At 47.5% G+C, this 19,007-nt stretch overlaps 1 protein-coding gene across 3 annotated transcripts in view; it reads right to left on the bottom strand.

Moving 5' to 3' along the window:
* The window catches only part of LOC139754654 (uncharacterized), a 313,149-nt gene that overhangs the window by 131,072 nt on the left and 163,070 nt on the right, over window positions 1-19,007 (bottom strand). For all 3 annotated transcript variants that reach the window (XM_071672184.1, XM_071672183.1, XM_071672185.1), the window contains exon 3: window positions 3,676-5,019. In XM_071672184.1, coding sequence (XP_071528285.1) covers window positions 3,676-5,019 — 1,344 coding nt within the window. The remainder of the gene's footprint in view (window positions 1-3,675; window positions 5,020-19,007) is intronic.

Below are 19,007 nucleotides of genomic sequence, written 5' to 3'. Positions count from 1 at the left end.
TGGATCGAGTTGTGCGCAGGAGGGTGGATGTGCTGGAAATGAGATGTTTGAGGACAATGTGTGGTGTGAGGTGATTTGATCGAGTAAGTAATGTAAGGGTGAGAGAGATGTGTGGAAATAAAAAGAGCGTGGTTGAGAGAGCAGAAGAGGGTGTTTTGAAATGGTTTGGGCACATGGAGAGAATGAGTGAGGAAAGATTGACCAAGAGGATATATGTGTCAGAGGTGGAGGGAACGAGGAGAAGTGGGAGACCAAATTGGAGGTGGAAAGATGAAGTGAAAAAGATTTTGAGTGATCGGGGCCTGAACATGCAGGAGGGTGAAAGGCGTGCAAGAAATAGAGTGAATTGGATCGATGTGGTATACCGGGGTTGACGTGCTGTCAGTGGATTGAATCAGGGCATGTGAAGCGTCTGGGGTAAACCATGGAAAGTTGTGTGGGGCCTGGATGTGGAAAGGGAGCTGTGGTTTCGGGCATTATTGCATGACAGCTAGAGACTGAGTGTGAACGAATGGGGCCTTTGTTGTCTTTTCCTAGCGCTACCTCGCACACATGAGGGGGAGGGGGATGGTATTCCATGTGTGGCGAGGTGGCGATGGGAATGAATAAAGGCAGACAGTGTGAATTGTGTGCATGGGTATATATGTATGTGTCTGTGTGTGTATATATATGTGTACATTGAGATGTATAGGTATGTATATTTGCGTGTGTGGACCTGTATGTATATACATGTGTATGTGGGTGGGTTGGGCCATTTCTTTCGTCTGTTTCCTTGCGCTACCTTGCAAACGCGGGAGACAGCGACAAAACAAAATAAATAAATGAAATATATATGTATATATATATATATATATATATATATATATATATATATATATATATATATATATATATATATATATATATAATCCCATGAACTTCTTTGCCTCAAGATATATGTTACTTAAATTCGTAGTGGAACCACATGATCATGAGCTGTTTGAAATAGATCACTAGTTAGTCTCTTCACTGAATAGAAGAGCTTTCGCAAATTCAGTCCATTATGCAAGTGGTCATACTGGACAAAAATAATGATATCAATATATTGGCAAATTAATAGTCAGGTGAGCAACAGAGGTTCATGAGAACCATGACTTTTATATTTCACTGAATACCTAACCTCTTGTCCGTGACGGGTCATTTTACTTGGAAATAAAGTGCAACAGCCGTTCACAGCACACAATGACTCTGTCAAAAAATCAACACCACTTGAAAGGAGTGAAATCACTCACTAACTCTGTTATCTTGAGCGGAGAAGCGAGAAGTATAATTCACATATGGAAAATGCTTGAAGACTTGGTTCTCAATTTACACACAGAAAGTAACGGGTAAGACCACGAAAAGGGTGCCATGGATACAGTAAGACAAAAAAGAGCAGAAACCTTTCGAACCTGAAATTCTGTCACTACCTGGGTGTCAATTGTTCGTCACTGCCCGGAAGTTTTAGAATTGCTCGTCACTATCCGACAGTTTTTGAATCGTCCGTCAGTGCACAAAAGTTTTAGAATTCCGTCACTGCCTGAAAGTATAAGAACTATACATCACTGCCTGAAAATACTGTAAAATGTATAAATAGTCCAGTGAGGATATCATATTGTTCACTAAACATATGTCCAGTGTTTGCCTATCAGCTGTGTGATGAAGGCTACACAGGCCTGAAGTACCACACCCTCAACCTGACGGATGAGAAAAGTTACGGAGAAAACTCATCCCAAACCAATCGACAAAGGTACAGAGGAATCCTAAAAACATAGGAAAGACATAGGAAATTATACATTGCCGTATAATTTCAGCAATCTTGACAACAGTATATTCAATGTGTCAACAGTATATTCAAGTATGTCAAAAAGCAAATGTGTTGCAGCAACTGCTGCAGATCGCCCCACACGGAGGATACAGAAATAGTGTCTACAGAAACACGTTCAGTTACGACGTGAGGGGTTGTGTATGTGGCGACACCTGGTATTCCAGTCTGATAAACGGTTTGTGACGCTCTAGTAAACTTTTATAGGTTGTCACCCTTGCCCTCCCATGTCGCCAACCTACATTGCCTACTAAAGTTGTGAGCTCACCATACTATATGTCGACACCCGAAAAACAGTCAGCTCATAACATGCTACTTTTGCATATTCCGTCTTTGCTGTATCTCAATTCACTTTCATACAGTGTCTGAGCGTGTTATCAGGTAATCACACACGATTATGTAGTCTAGCATTTGATGTCATCATACATCAAGATTATAGTTCTCCGGTTCTGCTACATCATCCCACACTATAATACATTGTCTTTTAGTTATATCAGATGTTATCATAACCAAGAAGTAACCAAACAAATATATCATAACCAAGAAGTAACCAAACCTAGTACATCCATTTAACCAAGGAACAAAGATCAACCTAACATAATGATAACATAAAGATAACCTAAGAAACCCTAACATAAGAAAGAAACATAAGCTGACTAATGTAACCTAACCTTAGTTACTGCTTCCTTACATCATAACCTAACCAACTCTAGTTAACTTAAGTATAATTAACTTAATCAAGACACTTAATTCAACTTAACCATTATATTACCAAGTGACATAAACCTTGTCTTGTGCAATATACATAAATAAAAAGACATAGCATAATATAAGCTAACATAACCAAGAAACATCACAATTAACCTATCGTAATTAACATCACTTAACCAAGAAGCCTAACCTATCTCAGAATAATTACCATGGACAAGAAACATAATTTACCTGGACCTACCATGCGTAACCTCACATAAACAAGAACATATCTTAACCTAACCTAACCTAACCTACCCATATGTAACCTCACATGACCAAGGAATATACTTTAACCTAGCGTGATATAATCTCTCATACCTTAACCCATCTCAGCCTATCATAGCATGACCTAACCTCACATAACCAAAACATATAACCTAACCTAGCCTAACACTGCCCAACATTCTTTAAAACGATCGCTGCTGCTGCTGTAAAAGACCTGTACAAACTATATATAACGAATCCAGTGAGATTTTCATTGATATCAATCGTCATTTGCGCCGCACCCTTAATGTAAACAATGATATTTTCTAACAGGTTGGGTCACCCATACGAGACATGTGGCAGAGTCACACAGCCCATAAAGGAGGCCAGATCTTACTGAATTACACGTGTATTAGGTTAAAGGTACCAGGGATCCTACCTGCGGTACATGGAACCAGGGCTGGTACCAGGTACTACAGTCCAAACAGCGAGTGTGTCAAAAATTCCCAGTAGTGGTACTGGTAATACATGACACCTGGGGCTCGTACTAGTGTCAAGTGGTTATCTGGAATAGTGCGAGTGTCACATGACACCTAAGGGCTGGCACTAGTGTCATATGGGATCTGCGACAGTATGAGTTTCATGTGGTTCCCGGGGATATGGGCTGTGGTTCCTGCTGTGTGAGGGTAGTAGTACTGTTGTTACCTGGTACCTGGGGATAATACTAGTGTCACTAGTATTATATGTTACCTGATACCTGCGGATGATAGTAGTTTTACATGATACCTGCAGGCGATAATGGTGTTACCTGGCACCTGCAGGTGTCACTAGTGTCACCTGGCATTGCTACTAATGCTACACTACCTAGTACTGACCTTCCCATTTCTTCATCATGTGAACACTATCAGGGTCACGGGTGAAGCTGAAGGCGTAGCCGCTGTAGGTGGTGCCGAAGTCGATAGCCACCACCACGAAGTGTGTGGGAGGTCGTGGCTCTAGAAGTACGCCGCCTACGCTCGCGCCCACACTGTTGCCAGAATCACCCACCACCGCCACGCCCACCTCACCCTCTAGCACGCCTGCGCCACGACAGGACTGTAAGCTGGAGGTGCGGGAATGGATGACGGACGAGGACGAATGGGCGTGGTGAGGAGATGGGGGCGGGGAGTGGGTGTCCTGGCGGGTGAGGGTGCCGCAGGGGCTCGTGGCGCCGCTCTCGTGGCCGCTGTCACTGTCCGCCAGCAGTGCTGACCCCCTGAGGCCTAGGCCCATCGAGGAGTTGCGGACGGCTGCTACGGGCTTGGTGGAAGCGTGGGACACAGGCGTGTACTGGATGCCAGGGTAGTAAGCGTGCATGGAGACGGAGGAGTGGGGCACGGCCCGCGTGTCCACGTATACTTCCTCGATGAGGTTCAGGTTCTCCATAACGGCGTCATTCGTGGGCTGTTGGTGGGCATGGCGTGGCACACCATCTTGAACGGCACCGCCCACTCTGCCTACCGGCCGCCCACCGCCCGTGCCCGCACCGTATCTGGCTCCTAACACCCTGCCCGCCTCCACTGGGGTTCTACTGTCGTCTGCCGTGTCCTCACTTCCTCGCTCGTGGTTGTACTGGGAGGTGGTGTCGGCGCAGACGTCTTCACCAGCGTCAGCGTGGAGGGACCTGGCGACCCCGGGGCAGCGTGAGGCAGGAGTGTGAACAGGCGCGGGGTCTGCTCCTGACTGGCTGCGCTCCACCACACTGGAGGCGTGGGACCGCGCCGGCGAACTTTCACCGGAGGAGCCGCTCAGCCCAGCTAGGGACGCGTCCAGCTCGTCCAGTGCCGCCGTCACCGCCTCCACCTCGCTCCGCGGGGGCGTGTGGCTCCGCGAGGGCGTGTGGTTCCGAGTCGGCGTGTAAGTCCGAGAAGGCGTGTTTGTCCGTATGGGCGTGTGGTTCCTGACGGGGACTCTGAGGGGTGAACCGGGCCTCCTGAAGTACACGCCGGCAGCACGCAGCTCCTCCTCCAGCTGCGTGGGACGGCGGAGGTCATCGGGCGAGGGTGAGCGACTTCTGAACTCCTGTGGGGGCGGCGGGCGTGCCGGGGGAAGGTCCGGGCGCGTGGGCGCGGCTGTCGGGCCCAGCATTGTGCTGCAGAAGCCACGGAAGTTGTTCCTGATGAGGGCCGTCGGCGCCGACACGTGGTGGTTGTAGCACTCGTATCCCGCCTCCTCCACATCTGGAACGGGAGAGACCAAGCTTAGTCTAAAGGCATCTATCTCACCCTGGGCTCAGACCATACCCACACACCCCACACCCACGCTCAGACCATGCCCACACACCCCACACCCACACTTAGACCATGCCCACACACCCCACACCCACGTTCAAACCAAGCCCATACACCCCACACCCACGCTTAGACCATGCCTACACACCCCACACCCACGCTCAAACCATGCCCACACACCCCAAACCCACGCTCAGACCATACCCACACACCCCACACCCACACTCAGACCATACCCACACACCCCACACCCACACTTAGACCATGCCCACACACCCCACACCCACGCTCAGACCATACCCACACACCCCACACCCACGCCCAGAGCCGTCGCCCACACTTTACACCGTACCCACACCCACATCTGAGACGGAAGCCAACTATCTAACACACCACTGGTCAACCAACCCAACACCCCACACCCACGCTAGACCATGCCTACACACCCCACACCCACGCTCAAACCATGCCCACACACCCCACACCCACGCTCAGACCATGCCCACACACCCCACACCCACGCTCAGACCATGCCCACACACCCCACACCCACGCTCAGACCATGCCCACACACCCCACACCCACGCTCAAACCATGCCCACACACCCCACACCCACGCTTAACCAGCCTACACACCACCCCCCACACACCCACACCCACGCTTTAGACCATGCCCACACACCACCAACCCCCACACCCAACCACGCTCACTGCAACACCACCCACAATCATCCCCACACCCACACCCACGCTACCAGAACCCAAACCACTCACATACACCCCACCCACACAAGCCTCAGTACACACACACAAACACACACACACACGTGAATATGTTTGTGGATGATGCCAAGGTTATGAGAGAGGTTGTAATCGAGGTAGACTGCATCACCTTACAAGGGGACCTAGACAAGCTTTAAAGTTGGTCATGTGTTAATGGAAATCAACCCGAGCAAATGCAAGGTACTGAAGATGGAATACGAAAGAAGGCCTTGAAATGAATATCATCTGGTAGGATATAAGTTGCAGGATTCTGTGTGTGAGAGGGACTTTGGGAACAGACAGCGTCCTGAACCTGTCGCCGGAGTCCAGCCTTAGGGAACAATAAACGAGATAACCTGTCTTTTTTATGTTGGCTGAGACGGCATGGACAACTGAGGCCCTAATCATATATATATATATATATATATATATATATATATATATATATATTAGCCTGAGTCAGGTACCCAACCCATTCTATCGAACAACCCCTAAGTGTGGATGAACGGGTGGGTCGACTGTTGACCGACTGCCACAGCCAGGATTCGAACCTATTCGCTCGACTCTAGGTGGCTCGTGAATGCTGGAGAATATCAGTATAGTATTCGCGTATTTGATCAAAGAGATATTCAGGAAGGTATTCACATTCTACATTACGCCCAAGCTAGGATATACATCCCAGGTTTAGTCATCGCACGTGAGAAAGCACAAATGACTGAGAGAAAAAGTCCAGACAAAAGAAACAAGGATAGTACACTCGGCCACAGGAGTTGACGACCACGTACCTCGTATGCTTATGTCATCTGAGCTGGTAACACTATATGGGGGAGGGACAAGGGTGCGGGGAAACATAGTAGAGTGACGTAAACTGTTGTGTAGATGGCCACTAATAAAAGTCAAATTGTTCTTGCATAAACGTAGGTGTGGTAGTATGTTTTGTAGAACGACCAGAAAATTAAAAAATGAACGTATCATTTCGTGTTGCTAAGAACCGTTGTTGTCGTACAGCAGCTGTCGATCATCACATGATAACAATGTTGCATCAAGTGATCAAGTCTCCCCTTACTCTTATCTCTTTCATGATGGACATGTTTATGGCCTCTAATCTCTCAATTAACTCAGTTCTCTGAATTCTAGTACCATCTTTGTTGCTCTCCTCTGGACCTTCTCTACAAGTTCTTATTCTTTTTTTTCTTTTTTCTTTTTTATAAATGCGATGATCAACCTCGAAAAACCTATCCAAGTATTGGCCCTAAGGGATGTGATCGAACTCTCCTCCAGTGCTATTGTACCACTTGACACCTGACAATCTGTCACTATCACAGCTCTCCGTTAAGTGGGGCCCTGACGACAGGTCGCGTCGGTACAATGTCGACTCCCAAGTCCCCTCTCTCACACACACACACACACACACACACACACACACACACACACACACACACACACACACACATTCCTGCAGTCTGTTTCCAGCTAGATATTATTCATAGCAAGACCTTCCTTCACTGCGTCCCATCCTCAGTGAATTTACTCAGGTTTGGAGTTTGTTTCGGTTCGCCAGTAAGCTGATGCGACCCTTTCTACGCTTTACTTCCCTCATGATCTTGTCACCATCTGCAAACATAATCAGACAGGAGTCCAACTTTCCTCACGGATCATGAAGTGCGGTGATCCCAGGACTGTACCCGGAGGCACATCACTGGTGATTTCACCTCACTTGAAAGTATTCCTTCGAAAAGCACTCTATGTTCCCTGTCAATAAGGTACGCTTCTCTCCATTCAAAATGTGTACACCCCCATACTCTTGACCAAGACTCGTTTTCTTTACCAGCTTCCTATGTGGCATACTACATAGGAAGCTGAACGTTTTCTGACAGTCCATACAGACTTACTCCACCCAGGCTTATGTTTAAAATGAATCAACTGAAAGATTTGTGACATATGAACTCCTTCCCCTGAATCCGCGTTATCTCTCGTTTAAACGAGATTCGCGACGCCACAATCTCTTACGTCCAATAAAGCAATTGCAGTGTACACTACTGAACAGGGGCGGCCACAGACGGAGGAGTAGTGAGGAGCCACCAGGTGTGTGCGAGGGTCGTGGTAGTCATCTATGTTATTTGCAAAAAAAGAGAACACGTACAGATAACTTCAGAAATGATGAAATCTCACGAAGGAAAGACAATAAGGAGGCCCACATCTCAGACATGTTTGACGGAGGAATCCTTCAGCAAACACGAGGTGTTGGCTCGCTCACTTCTACTCTCCCGAACGGCTTGGAGAAGATACTAGCCTTGCATGACACTGCGTCATGAGAGTTGGTCCCAGGAGACTGGCTGACCCCACCATATCTCTGTCATTAGACAGGTTGCCCCGCTTTACCTCTGTCACCGGACGGGTATTCCTACCTCATCTTTGTCACCAGATGGGTCGCCCAGCCCCTCCAAAGACTTCCCACTAGGTTGGTAGCCACCCTCTACTAAATGCGAGTTGGTAGACGAGTCACCCCACCTCACCTGTACCACGATATGGGTCGCCCTACCCTACCAAATACATGTCACTTGACGGGTCGCCTCACCCGGCCATAAGCGTGTCACCAGACGGATCGTCCCGTTCCACCATTAAAGCGTCACGGAATGAGTCGCCCCCGTACATCTGAGTCACTAGGTGTATCGTCCCACCCCACCACACCTGTGCCTAATCACACCTGTGAGGGTTCGTCTGGTCACGGAACACCTGTGTCACTGGAGAATTCGTCTAGCCACACTGTCACTGGACGGGTGGCTCCCATTCTCTGCCTCCGCATACCTGTGACACTTGTGTGCCCAACCATCTCCGACACACCTGCGTCAGAAGTGTCGCCCCGCCCGCTTCAGCCTGTGTGCAGTATACGGGTCGTCCAGCGCCTCCGAGCCTGCGTCGCTGGTCACGTCACCAACGCACTGTAACACACGACTAACTCCCCCCCGAGAAGAATGACACCCGAGCGGTATCATCTTGGGTGAAAGTACACTAATGAAACTTGCTGGGTCGAGGGGCAGGTCCATTGCATCAGCTGCCGTGTAGCCTCCGGTGCCATAGTGAGATGAAGTACCGCCAGAGCCAGCCTCTACCCCGCCCGGGGCGAGAACCTCCTCCACGCCCTTCGTCTACAAGCCTCTCGCAGCTGCTGACAGATTCTAGGCTCGTGTTTTATAGTAAAGATGATGCACAGCTTCCAGGCTCCCTATGGTTGACTCATGGAACCCGCAAAATCATGGGATGTAATGTGCAGCTGAAAAAAGGTAAAGTACCTGACCTTTGTTTAGGTCACCGTGTACTGAACTTCACCACCCGACTCAACATGACCTTACTTTCAGGTCACTATATAAAAACTTTAACCACCCAACCTAACCCTACCTCAGTCCCAGGTCACACCGTACTAACCCTTCACCACCAGTACCTGAAGTGACCATAATTCCAGGTCAACGTGTACGACCTTCACCACTCATACTAATCTGACCTTAGTCTTAACTCACCGTGTATACGGGCGTTCACCAGCTGACCTGACCTGACCTGACCAAAGCTCCAGAACACCATCCACCAATCCTGCCATCACCTGCTGTAGTGCCCTCACTCACGACCTGCCAATGATTTTCAGGGCGCTGATACTGATCACTTGTGCTCACTACACGTCAGGATATAAGATCCTCACACTCACTCCCCGCCAGCACTGACTGGGACGCCCTTGCTCATGTGTTCAGGTTCGTCTGCCAGGGCAGTTACCCGCGGGCAGAACGCACTGTGAATCAAGACTGACGCCCCTGACTATGCATCGTCAGATTATCAAAACGATCAAAGATGAAGAAAACAATCATCACATTCAAATCATTCACGTGTTTCTACTCTCACTAAGTGTCTCAGAGGTTTGGTGGAAAGATGAACTCTCTGGGTGTATCGGTTAGCATCCTGACTGTGATCCTGGTTGCGGCAGTCGGTGCACAGTCAACCCCAGCTGTTATCCACCCTAAGGGTTGGTCGATAAAATGGGTACCAGGCAGTGTATATATATATATATATATATATATATATATATATATATATATATATATATATATATATATATATATATATATGTATACACACTGTGTGTGTGTGTTGCCTGTGCCGCCACAATCATATATATATATATATATATATATATATATATATATATATATATATATATATATATATATATATATATATATTGACAAAGAGGATATATGTGTAAGAGGTGGAGAGAAGAGAAGTGGGAGACCAAATTGGAGGTGGAAAGATGGAGCGAAAAAGATTTTGAGCGATAAGGGCCTGAACATCAGAAGCGTGAAAGGGTGCAAGGAATAGAGTGAATTGGAACACTGTGGTATACCGGGGTGGACGCGCTGTTAATGGATTGACCTAGGACATGTGAAGCGTCTGGGGTAAACCATGGAAAGGTCTGTGGGGCTTGGATGTGGGAAGGGAGCTGTGGTTTCGGTGCATTACACATGACAGCTTGAGACTGAGTGTGAACGAACGTGGCCTTTGTTGTCTTTCCCTAGCGTTACCTCGCGCGGGGGGGAGGGGGTGCTATTTCATGTGTGGCGGGGTGGCGACGAGAATGGATGAAAGCAGCAAGTATGGACATGTGTATATATGTATATGTCTGTGTATGTGTACGTTGAAATGTATATGTATGTATATGTGCATGTGTGGGCATTTATGTATATACATGTGTATGTGGGTGGGTTGGGGCATTCCTCGTCTGTTTCCTTGCGCTACCTTGCTAACGTGGGAGACGGCGGTTAAGTATAACAAGAAAAATCCTCCCCTCTCGTTTTTTTTATTTTTTTTTTTAATTTTCCAAAAGAAGGAACAGAGAAGAGGGCCAGGTGAGGCTATTCCCTCAAAGGCCCAGTCCTCTGTTCTTAACGCTACCTCGCTATCGCGGGAAATAGCGAATAGTATGAAAAAAAAAAAAAAAAAAAAAAAAATATATATATATATATATATATATATATATATATATATATATATATATATATATATATATATATTGTTACGACACGTGGGTGCGCACATGTTCGTATATGAATAAGCATGTGTGTATCTCTGTGTATAGTGTAAGAGCTATTCCATGTTAGGGCGAGGGCCAAGGCCTTCGCTCCATTATTGGGACGGATTTCACTCCCATAGCCAAACCCATTAATTTCTGAGGCCTTCTTCATACCTTCGAGAAGGAAACCAGATGGCCACGCCGGGCCATCAATCCAGCCCCACTCGACGCTCGGGCCTCCTGACCCAGGGCGCTAGGTCAAATTGGGGGTCAACCTACGGCCTCCCATACAGTGTCGTCGCTGTCAGGACTTGAAGGTGGGACATCCAGGCAGATGTGGGACGAACCTAACCCCCTCTCAGCCAGTCAGCTGGTTCACGGATGACACCTTCTCCAATCACCGACGTACCAGTGGCCCTCCAGCCAAGTAGGAGTGGCACTTGGAGCCACCCTCCTCCAATCCTCAGTGGGCCTTAGGCCCATGACCAATCAAAGGTGGCACCATAGGGTAACAAGGTGGGTCGAGGCGTGGCTAGCTGTTCTTACCCTGCTGGTCCTTCAGTTAAAAGGCTCAGACGATCGTCTGGGACGGGATTCCTTCAGCAGACTCGAGCCCGCCAGCAAAGGTAATGTGAGCTTTCCCTGTCTCGAACCCTGTAGCCACCGCTGCCCCAATTTGTAAGATGTTACTACTGTGTCACGATAGGTAGCTAAGTGTAACGATGTTATTTTACTGTGTCACGTCAGATCTAAGTGTAATGTTATCGAACAAATTGTTATAGAGGAAAGAGACCTCCTGGCTTGAAATCTTACCTGGAATGTTAACTAGTGTTAAATGTTAAATGCCTGATTTATGTGTTTATCTTTGTACACCTGCATTCTTTCATTATAAGTAGATTTAATGTAGTGTTGGTCTTTTAATTCAATCCCATAACCTTCTGATCGTGTTATCCCGTTGTGAAACGTTACGAAGCTAGCGTCCTTGCGAAGACGAGGACCAATAGATTACTCGTAACAAATATATGTTACTGGCGACCTTGTCCGAATATATTATATTTGAATTCGTAACTATATATATATATATATATATATATATATATATATATATATATATATATATATATATATATATATGGCTTCTCGAAGGGAATAGTGAATGTCGCGGACGGAGTGTCGTGCTCCGCAAGTGTCTTGTAATCCTTCCAGCCAGACGTATTGTACGGTACATAACCACATCCACTGTACGTAGCAAGCAAGAGTAATTTAACAACAAACTATTTCCAGCACCTCACTCGGGATGGGGGAAGGGTGGGGGTGAAGTTGCCACATTGATGTGCAGCGAACTCTGATTAGGAAAACATCAGTGTGTTTCCCTCTGTTTTCGATGCCTCGAATGTCGAGTAAGTACGTGCTTATACTGTAGTAGTGCCAGTAAAGGCTGCAAAGACGCTGATATATGTAAGCTGTGGTAAGCGATGACCTCTACCACGGAACATTTCACAGGAATACGCTGAGATATGGCAACTGTAGTTGAAGATGAGCTCTACCACCACGGAACCTGTACTGGCAACGGCATTACCTGACCACAAGCATTATATAAAGCTTTGTCCGTAGACTGAACTAACATTATTCTCGCCATCATTCACTAAGTCAGTCAACCTCTCTCTCTCTCTCTCTCTCTCCCCCCACTGCTTCTAACTTTTCCTAGGTTGAAAAAAGTATCTATTCTCCCCCCTCCCACCCCGCACACCTTCATCATAATGGAATGTAAGAAATGAACCAAAACCCTTAAACGACACCAAGTGGTTAAGGCAGGTGCAGCTGTAGTAGCTGGGGTACCAGACGCTCTGGAGTGGGAACCCTGTGTCCTGCGTTCCTCTTGGCTGCACCTGAATTCATCATCAGGTTAGGCTCAAGAGAGAGAGAGAGAGAGAGAGAGAGAAGAGGGGTGGGGACCCCACCTACAGTACGGTGAGGTATGTACTACCTGGATGACTATGTAACCAGTTCAAGCCGGCTCCACATACAGAGGCATCACCCTTACCAGTTCTATGATTACATGGTTACTTATCGTGATTACATTATTACTCATTACAATATTGCTTACTTATATTCTAAACCTAGAGAGTAAGTTACATCGTTTGGTATAATGCTTCAGTGTATACATCTTTTCCAAAAAATAAATTTTTGATTTTTTGTCGTCGTTCACAACTTATTTTACGTTCCTATTCTCTCTTGTGTCTTGTTGGTCTTAACCTACCCATGATAATAATAATACCCTCACGCCAATGCCTTCTGTATATATGTCTTCATCCCTCTCTATATTTCATCAGTATCAATTCATATTCCTACTATTAAAATCCTTTCTTTCCACCAGTTCCTTCTCTCACACATTCCCTGAGATAATGTGCTTACATTGTTCTGTGTTTTCCCGCACTTGAAAATCTATCTTGTTGCTCCTGCATCCATCTAACGCCTCCGTATCAGCTGATTCATACCCAGCCTATCACACATGTGGAGATAACCATTGGACTGCAACAGTTCAGCCCTTATTGTCCATATTTCTAACACTACATCTGATCTCGTTGGTAATCACATCTCCATTTCTACCATCGTCTCTTTTCAAGCGACTATCTATCTCTTCTTGTTATCAATCTATCATTTTCAGATTGCGCATCGCTTCTCGTCTTACGGCGCCACTTGAATACGAACAAGCTCTGCCAGTGTTTAGGCCTCTCCGTCCCTCAGTCTACCACACATTTCTCGCTCCAAGACCCATTTCTTCATCTTCCAGATCCCAACCCACTCCTTGTATCATCGCGAGCACTTCCATCAACATAACAAACAAGATCACCTTTTCCTAAGCGCGTGCAACGGATCTGTCCGGCTTTAGTCAGAATTGAACCCTCTTCAGCGTTTTACAGAGAGAGGAAGTGAGACTTATTAACCATAATTCCTCCTTCTTCCTGCTACCCTTCCCTATGGCCAGGTTACCGCTCTCCTCCCAGACCCAGTCACTTTTCCTGCCTCTACTACGTACGCAACGCATACCACTCGTGAATGTTTTCCCCGTCAACATCGGTTAGAGTACCAGGTACAAGACGGACTGTCCCATCTCATGGCAATGTGTTCTTAGATATTGTGTTTTTGGATAATATTATCTAAACCCCTCATGCTTGCTTGGAAATGTTCGTTTGACCTAATATGTTGTAGTTTTAATATTTTTTTCCTAGTTGCTCCCAGGGGAAAATATCCCTTTTTCATAAAATCTGGTAGAGATAGAAAACGATTTTTTTTTTTCATTCCCATTTGTTCTTAAACTTTGACCTTACGTTATTTTTCTTCCATTGAATTTTTTTTTTTATCATTCTTCTCTAGGTCTCAAATTTTGTTGGGTGTTAATCAGTTACCTCCAGTAAAATTCTTACCATGAATCGTCTCTCACTCGCCTGATATGAACAACCCAGTTGTTATGGTCAGCTAAATTTCTCTGCTGGGGAGTTCAGAGACCTGGGAAGCTCCAAAGACAATGGAGACTGTGGGGGGCCCCTATGCAGTATGCAGCGGGGGTCCATTATGCAGCAACCTTATTTTTTTTCCCCTGCGAGGGCCACACAGAACCGGTCCCGAGCGGGTTGTGAGCTACGGTCCACACAGTTCACACACGCGTTCCTCGGACGGGCGAAGGCGGAGGACACCAGACCGACTCCGAGATGGCTATTCACAGAACAAAAAATTATCTTATTTTCTAACTCATCGTGAATCGGATTCCCTAAAAACCAAACCTAATTTCCTTTTATCTGGGGGTGAGGAGAAGCCTGACTCCTTCATAACATCAAAGAGCATTACATGATGATGATGATGATGATGATGATAGTGAACACTAATGTACAGATGATCATAAGTGTGGGAATCCCAGAACATCCGCCTGAGTACGGCTCACTGTGAATACAACACTGCATTGCGGTCCTTACCCTTACTATATATTCTGTCGATGAAGAAATGTTGGCCTCTTCATTCGGTAAAATGTTATACCACCACATTGCTTTCATTTGACTTACCTTTACCCTCTATTTATCACATCAAGTTTCCGAGATAAGTACCGAATCTCCGCACCAATAGCAGCAAAGGTCTGAACTCCAGTTAGCTTAAAATCTCCAAAACGTATCTTCAAAGATGCAATGAATTTTCTCCTCGAACTTGAGTGCATAGGTTCTCTCTCTCTCTCTCTCTCTCTCTCTCTCTCTCTCTCTCTCTCTCTCTCTCTCTCTCTCTCTCTCTCTCTCTCTCTCTCTCTCTTTGTAGTTCCTATTATATTTCATGGCGATCCGTAATCAACTGATACTCAGCTTGGGTATCTACTCCAACTTCCACACCGTCTCCCACAACCACACTAGATCAAGTCTTCCTCCTCCACCACAACGGGACGGTTCATCTATTGATTTGATCAGTTCGCTTTCCGAACGTCAACATTCTCATCAAGTCCCGCCCTGTACTATAGCATGAGACGCCTGGCAGCAATGTCGGGCGATTCTGGTGCATTACGGAGAAGTGATATCCTGTTAACCTCACCATACTCAATGTTCGTAACCTCATATGTACACAATACAGTTCCGCTATCACTGATTCGAACTGTAGACCTTGGCTTCTCAGCCGCTTACCCCTGTACACGGTGCGGTGGCCTAACACGTCAGTGTTGTCCTTAACTGGTCTCTGTATAATATACCCCATGATTTCAAAATTACTGTCATAACGTGTCATTTCCTGCCAATTATAAGCCATGTATGTATATTGTTCTCCCGAGCACATCTGATAATCATAATATCTTATCCTGATCATGTTAACCTTCTATGTACCGTTACCATCATTATCCAAGATATCACCCTGGTTAGGTTCACTGTTAGAACCTGATTGCGCAACATCACTGCTGCGCGTAATCATTCCCCGCACCATAAGAGTCCTGCAGAACCTTTCACTATTTACCTCATAGGTATGTATGGTTCCCACACACACACACACACACACACACACACACACACACACACACACACACACACACACACACACACACACACCTGGATGTCCCTATTCTTCTCTGTTCAAAGAAATATCTCGACAGTTTTCTGACTCACTTGTCTGTCACCTCAGCCTGTTTCCTCATTTGCACCTGGTCGTTCTTCATACGAGTCCCCCCTCACTCCACTTCTCGAAGCCTGCAGTGGTTTGCTCATTAAGCAAGTCCCGTGAGCTTCTGTGAATATGGTCCTCCTTTCCAAACCTTCTGTTTACAACTGCTCTCACAACCATCAGTCCGTCCCCCACCTTCCCTCCCTCCACCCAAGGAAACCAATATGGGACAACCTTCACTGACTGTAAGTAGCCTGATACCATAGGTGGCCGCGTCACTGTCATGTGGTTGTAGTGTAGCGTCAAGTCTCCATCAGGGTCTATTCCACCACACTGGTGACCGAGGGTTGTGAATTCCTCCACAGCTGAAATACCCAGGAGGAATCTTTGGCGCTTTGTCTGTCTTCTGTCTGCACCGAGTCATGGCGGGAGTCACTGTGCCAAGCCCTGTCACACTCCCAGGCTATCATAACTTAATGCCTCTCTCTCTCTCTCTCTCTCTCTCTCTCTCTCTCTCTCTCTCTCTCTCTCTCTCTCTCATCAATGACGTCTACCTGGGCCAGGAGGCGGGAGCATTCTCATCCTTCAACGCAACTTTGGTGAAAATCGTCTTCGTCACATTATCAAGTAACTGGAGTTAGAGTCACTCCTTGCAAGGCTGCCACACCTGCGTGGCCGCTGATACCATAGCTGGGGCGCTCGTGACCGTGATGGTCGTCTTCCCCCTGAACCTGGGTCAAACAACGTAGGTCCTGTGTTTTCTGAGGGAGATCAAATACCCAAGCTTCCCATTCTCCTGGCCGCAGCTTCCCATTCTCCTGGCCGCAGCTCCTCATTCTCCTGGCCGCAGCTTCCCATTCTCCTGGCCGCAGCTTCCCATTCTCCTTGCCGCAGCTTCCCATTCTCCTGGCCGCAGCTCCTCATTCTCCTGGCCGCAGCTTCCCATTCTCCTGGCCGCAGCTTCCCATTCTCCTGGCCGCAGCTTCCCATTCTCCTTGCCGCAGCTTCCCATTCTCCTGGCCGCAGCTTCCCATTCTCCTTGCCGCAGCTTCCCATTCTCCTGGCCGCAGCTTCCCATTCTCCTGGCCGCAGCTCCTCATTCTCCTGGCCGCAGCTCCCCATTCTCCAAGCCGCCAGCTCTCCATTCTCCAAGCCGCCAGCTCCTCATCCCCATGGCCGCAGCTCTCCGTTCTCCTGGCCGCAGCTCCACATTCTCCTGGCCGCAGCTCCACATTCTCCTGGCCGCATTGCTTGCGGGAGCTGAAGTCTGTACCGGTGAGAATATGATGGGGTACCGCCATCACCCACAGCAGCACCACAAACTTTTCCAGTCGCACCTCACTCGAGAGTAGCCATTGTGGACTGCATAGCCTCCATCGTCCTCTTCCTCGCCTTACAAGCCCATCGTCCGCCCGGTTCAAGGCTCCTCCAATTCTTGATCTGGCTTATCTCTCTGGAACAGAAATTTTTACCTCTCTCGCAAGGACCAGATCATGGGCTGAAGTGGGTAGGTTGCCCCTTGAGCGCCCACTACACATGCCGTGTGGGGGTCCGGCAGGTCTGTGCTGCCATAGCAAAAAGATCGGGTTTTGTGCCCCAGGACAAACGGGCTGGGTGTGTCCAACTCTCTACATAACGTGTACTTCTCCCTATATCTAACACTCAGAGATCACTGGCAACTCTTACGGCACGAGACGCCATTCTCGTGCAGTCTGCTGCATCAGTACTCGTGACGAAAGCAGAGGAGCGACTCGTACTCCTCGTCTCGTAACCTCTGCTGTTTGGTGAGAAAGCAGGGCTGAAGGACGCATTTGTGGCAGCAGACGTTAGCCCGTCCTTAGAGACGTCGGTCGGTGGCTCTGGTCGTGGTTGTGGGTAGACCTGTGGCTGTGGACAAATAGCCGTGACCACAGCAGCAGCAACAGTGGCCGGAGTGGTATGGTGCGTGGTATGCCTTGTGTCAAGTGTTGCCCACAGCGCTCCCAGTCCCCTCACAGCACCTTCCCCACAGCATCCTCCTAGGGGTCTTCCACGTCACCTCCCCGGTGTATCTCACAGCCGCCCTTTCCAAGAATCTGAGGCTCTCCACAACATCCTCCTTAGGAATTCACCTAACGGAACCTCTCTCGGGCCCATCAGGGACCCCTTTGGACAGTCCCTGAGATGCCCCACAGCACCCGTCCTTGCTGTGAGACCGTGGCCAGAGTGTCCCTGGCTCCCCAACCACCCATCATTACCTCAACCCATGATAGACTCTCTTCATTTTTTATATATATAATGTATGTATGACTCATGGTGAGGTGCCTGAGGATTGGCGGAATGCGTGCATAGTGCCATTGTACAAAGGCAAAGGGGATAAGAGTGAGTGCTCAAATTACAGAGGTATAAGTTTGTTGAGTATTCCTGGTAAATTATATGGGAGGGTATTGATTGAGAGGGTGAAGGCATGTACAGAGCATCAGATTGGGGAAGAGCAGTGTGGTTTCAGAAGTGGTAGAGGATGTGTGGATCAGGTGTTTGCTTTGAAGAATGTATGTGAGAAATACTTAGAAAAGCAAATGGATTTGTATGTAGCATTTATGGATCTGGAGAAGGCATATGATAGAGTTGATAGAGATGCTCTGTGGAAGGTATTAAAAATATATGGTGTGGGAGGAAAGTTGTTAGAAGCAGTGAAAAGTTTTTATCGAGGATGTAAGGCATGTGTACGTGTAGGAAGAGAGGAAAGTGATTGGTTCTCAGTGAATGTAGGTTTGCGGCAGGGGTGTGTGATGTCTCCATGGTTGTTTAATTTGTTTATGGGTGGGGTTGTTAGGGAGGTGAATGCAAGAGTTTTGGAAAGAGGGGCAAGTATGAAGTCTGTTGGGGAAGAGAGAGCTTGGGAAGTGAGTCAGTTGTTGTTCGCTGATGATACAGCGCTGGTGGCTGATGCATGTGAGAAACTGCAGAAGCTGGTGACTGAGTTTGGTAAAGTGTGTGAAAGAAGAAAGTT

Source organism: Panulirus ornatus, chromosome 17 (assembly GCF_036320965.1).
Source record: "Panulirus ornatus isolate Po-2019 chromosome 17, ASM3632096v1, whole genome shotgun sequence".
Classification (NCBI taxonomy): Eukaryota; Metazoa; Arthropoda; class Malacostraca; order Decapoda; family Palinuridae; genus Panulirus; species Panulirus ornatus.
This window is presented reverse-complemented; position numbering and strand designations above follow the sequence as displayed.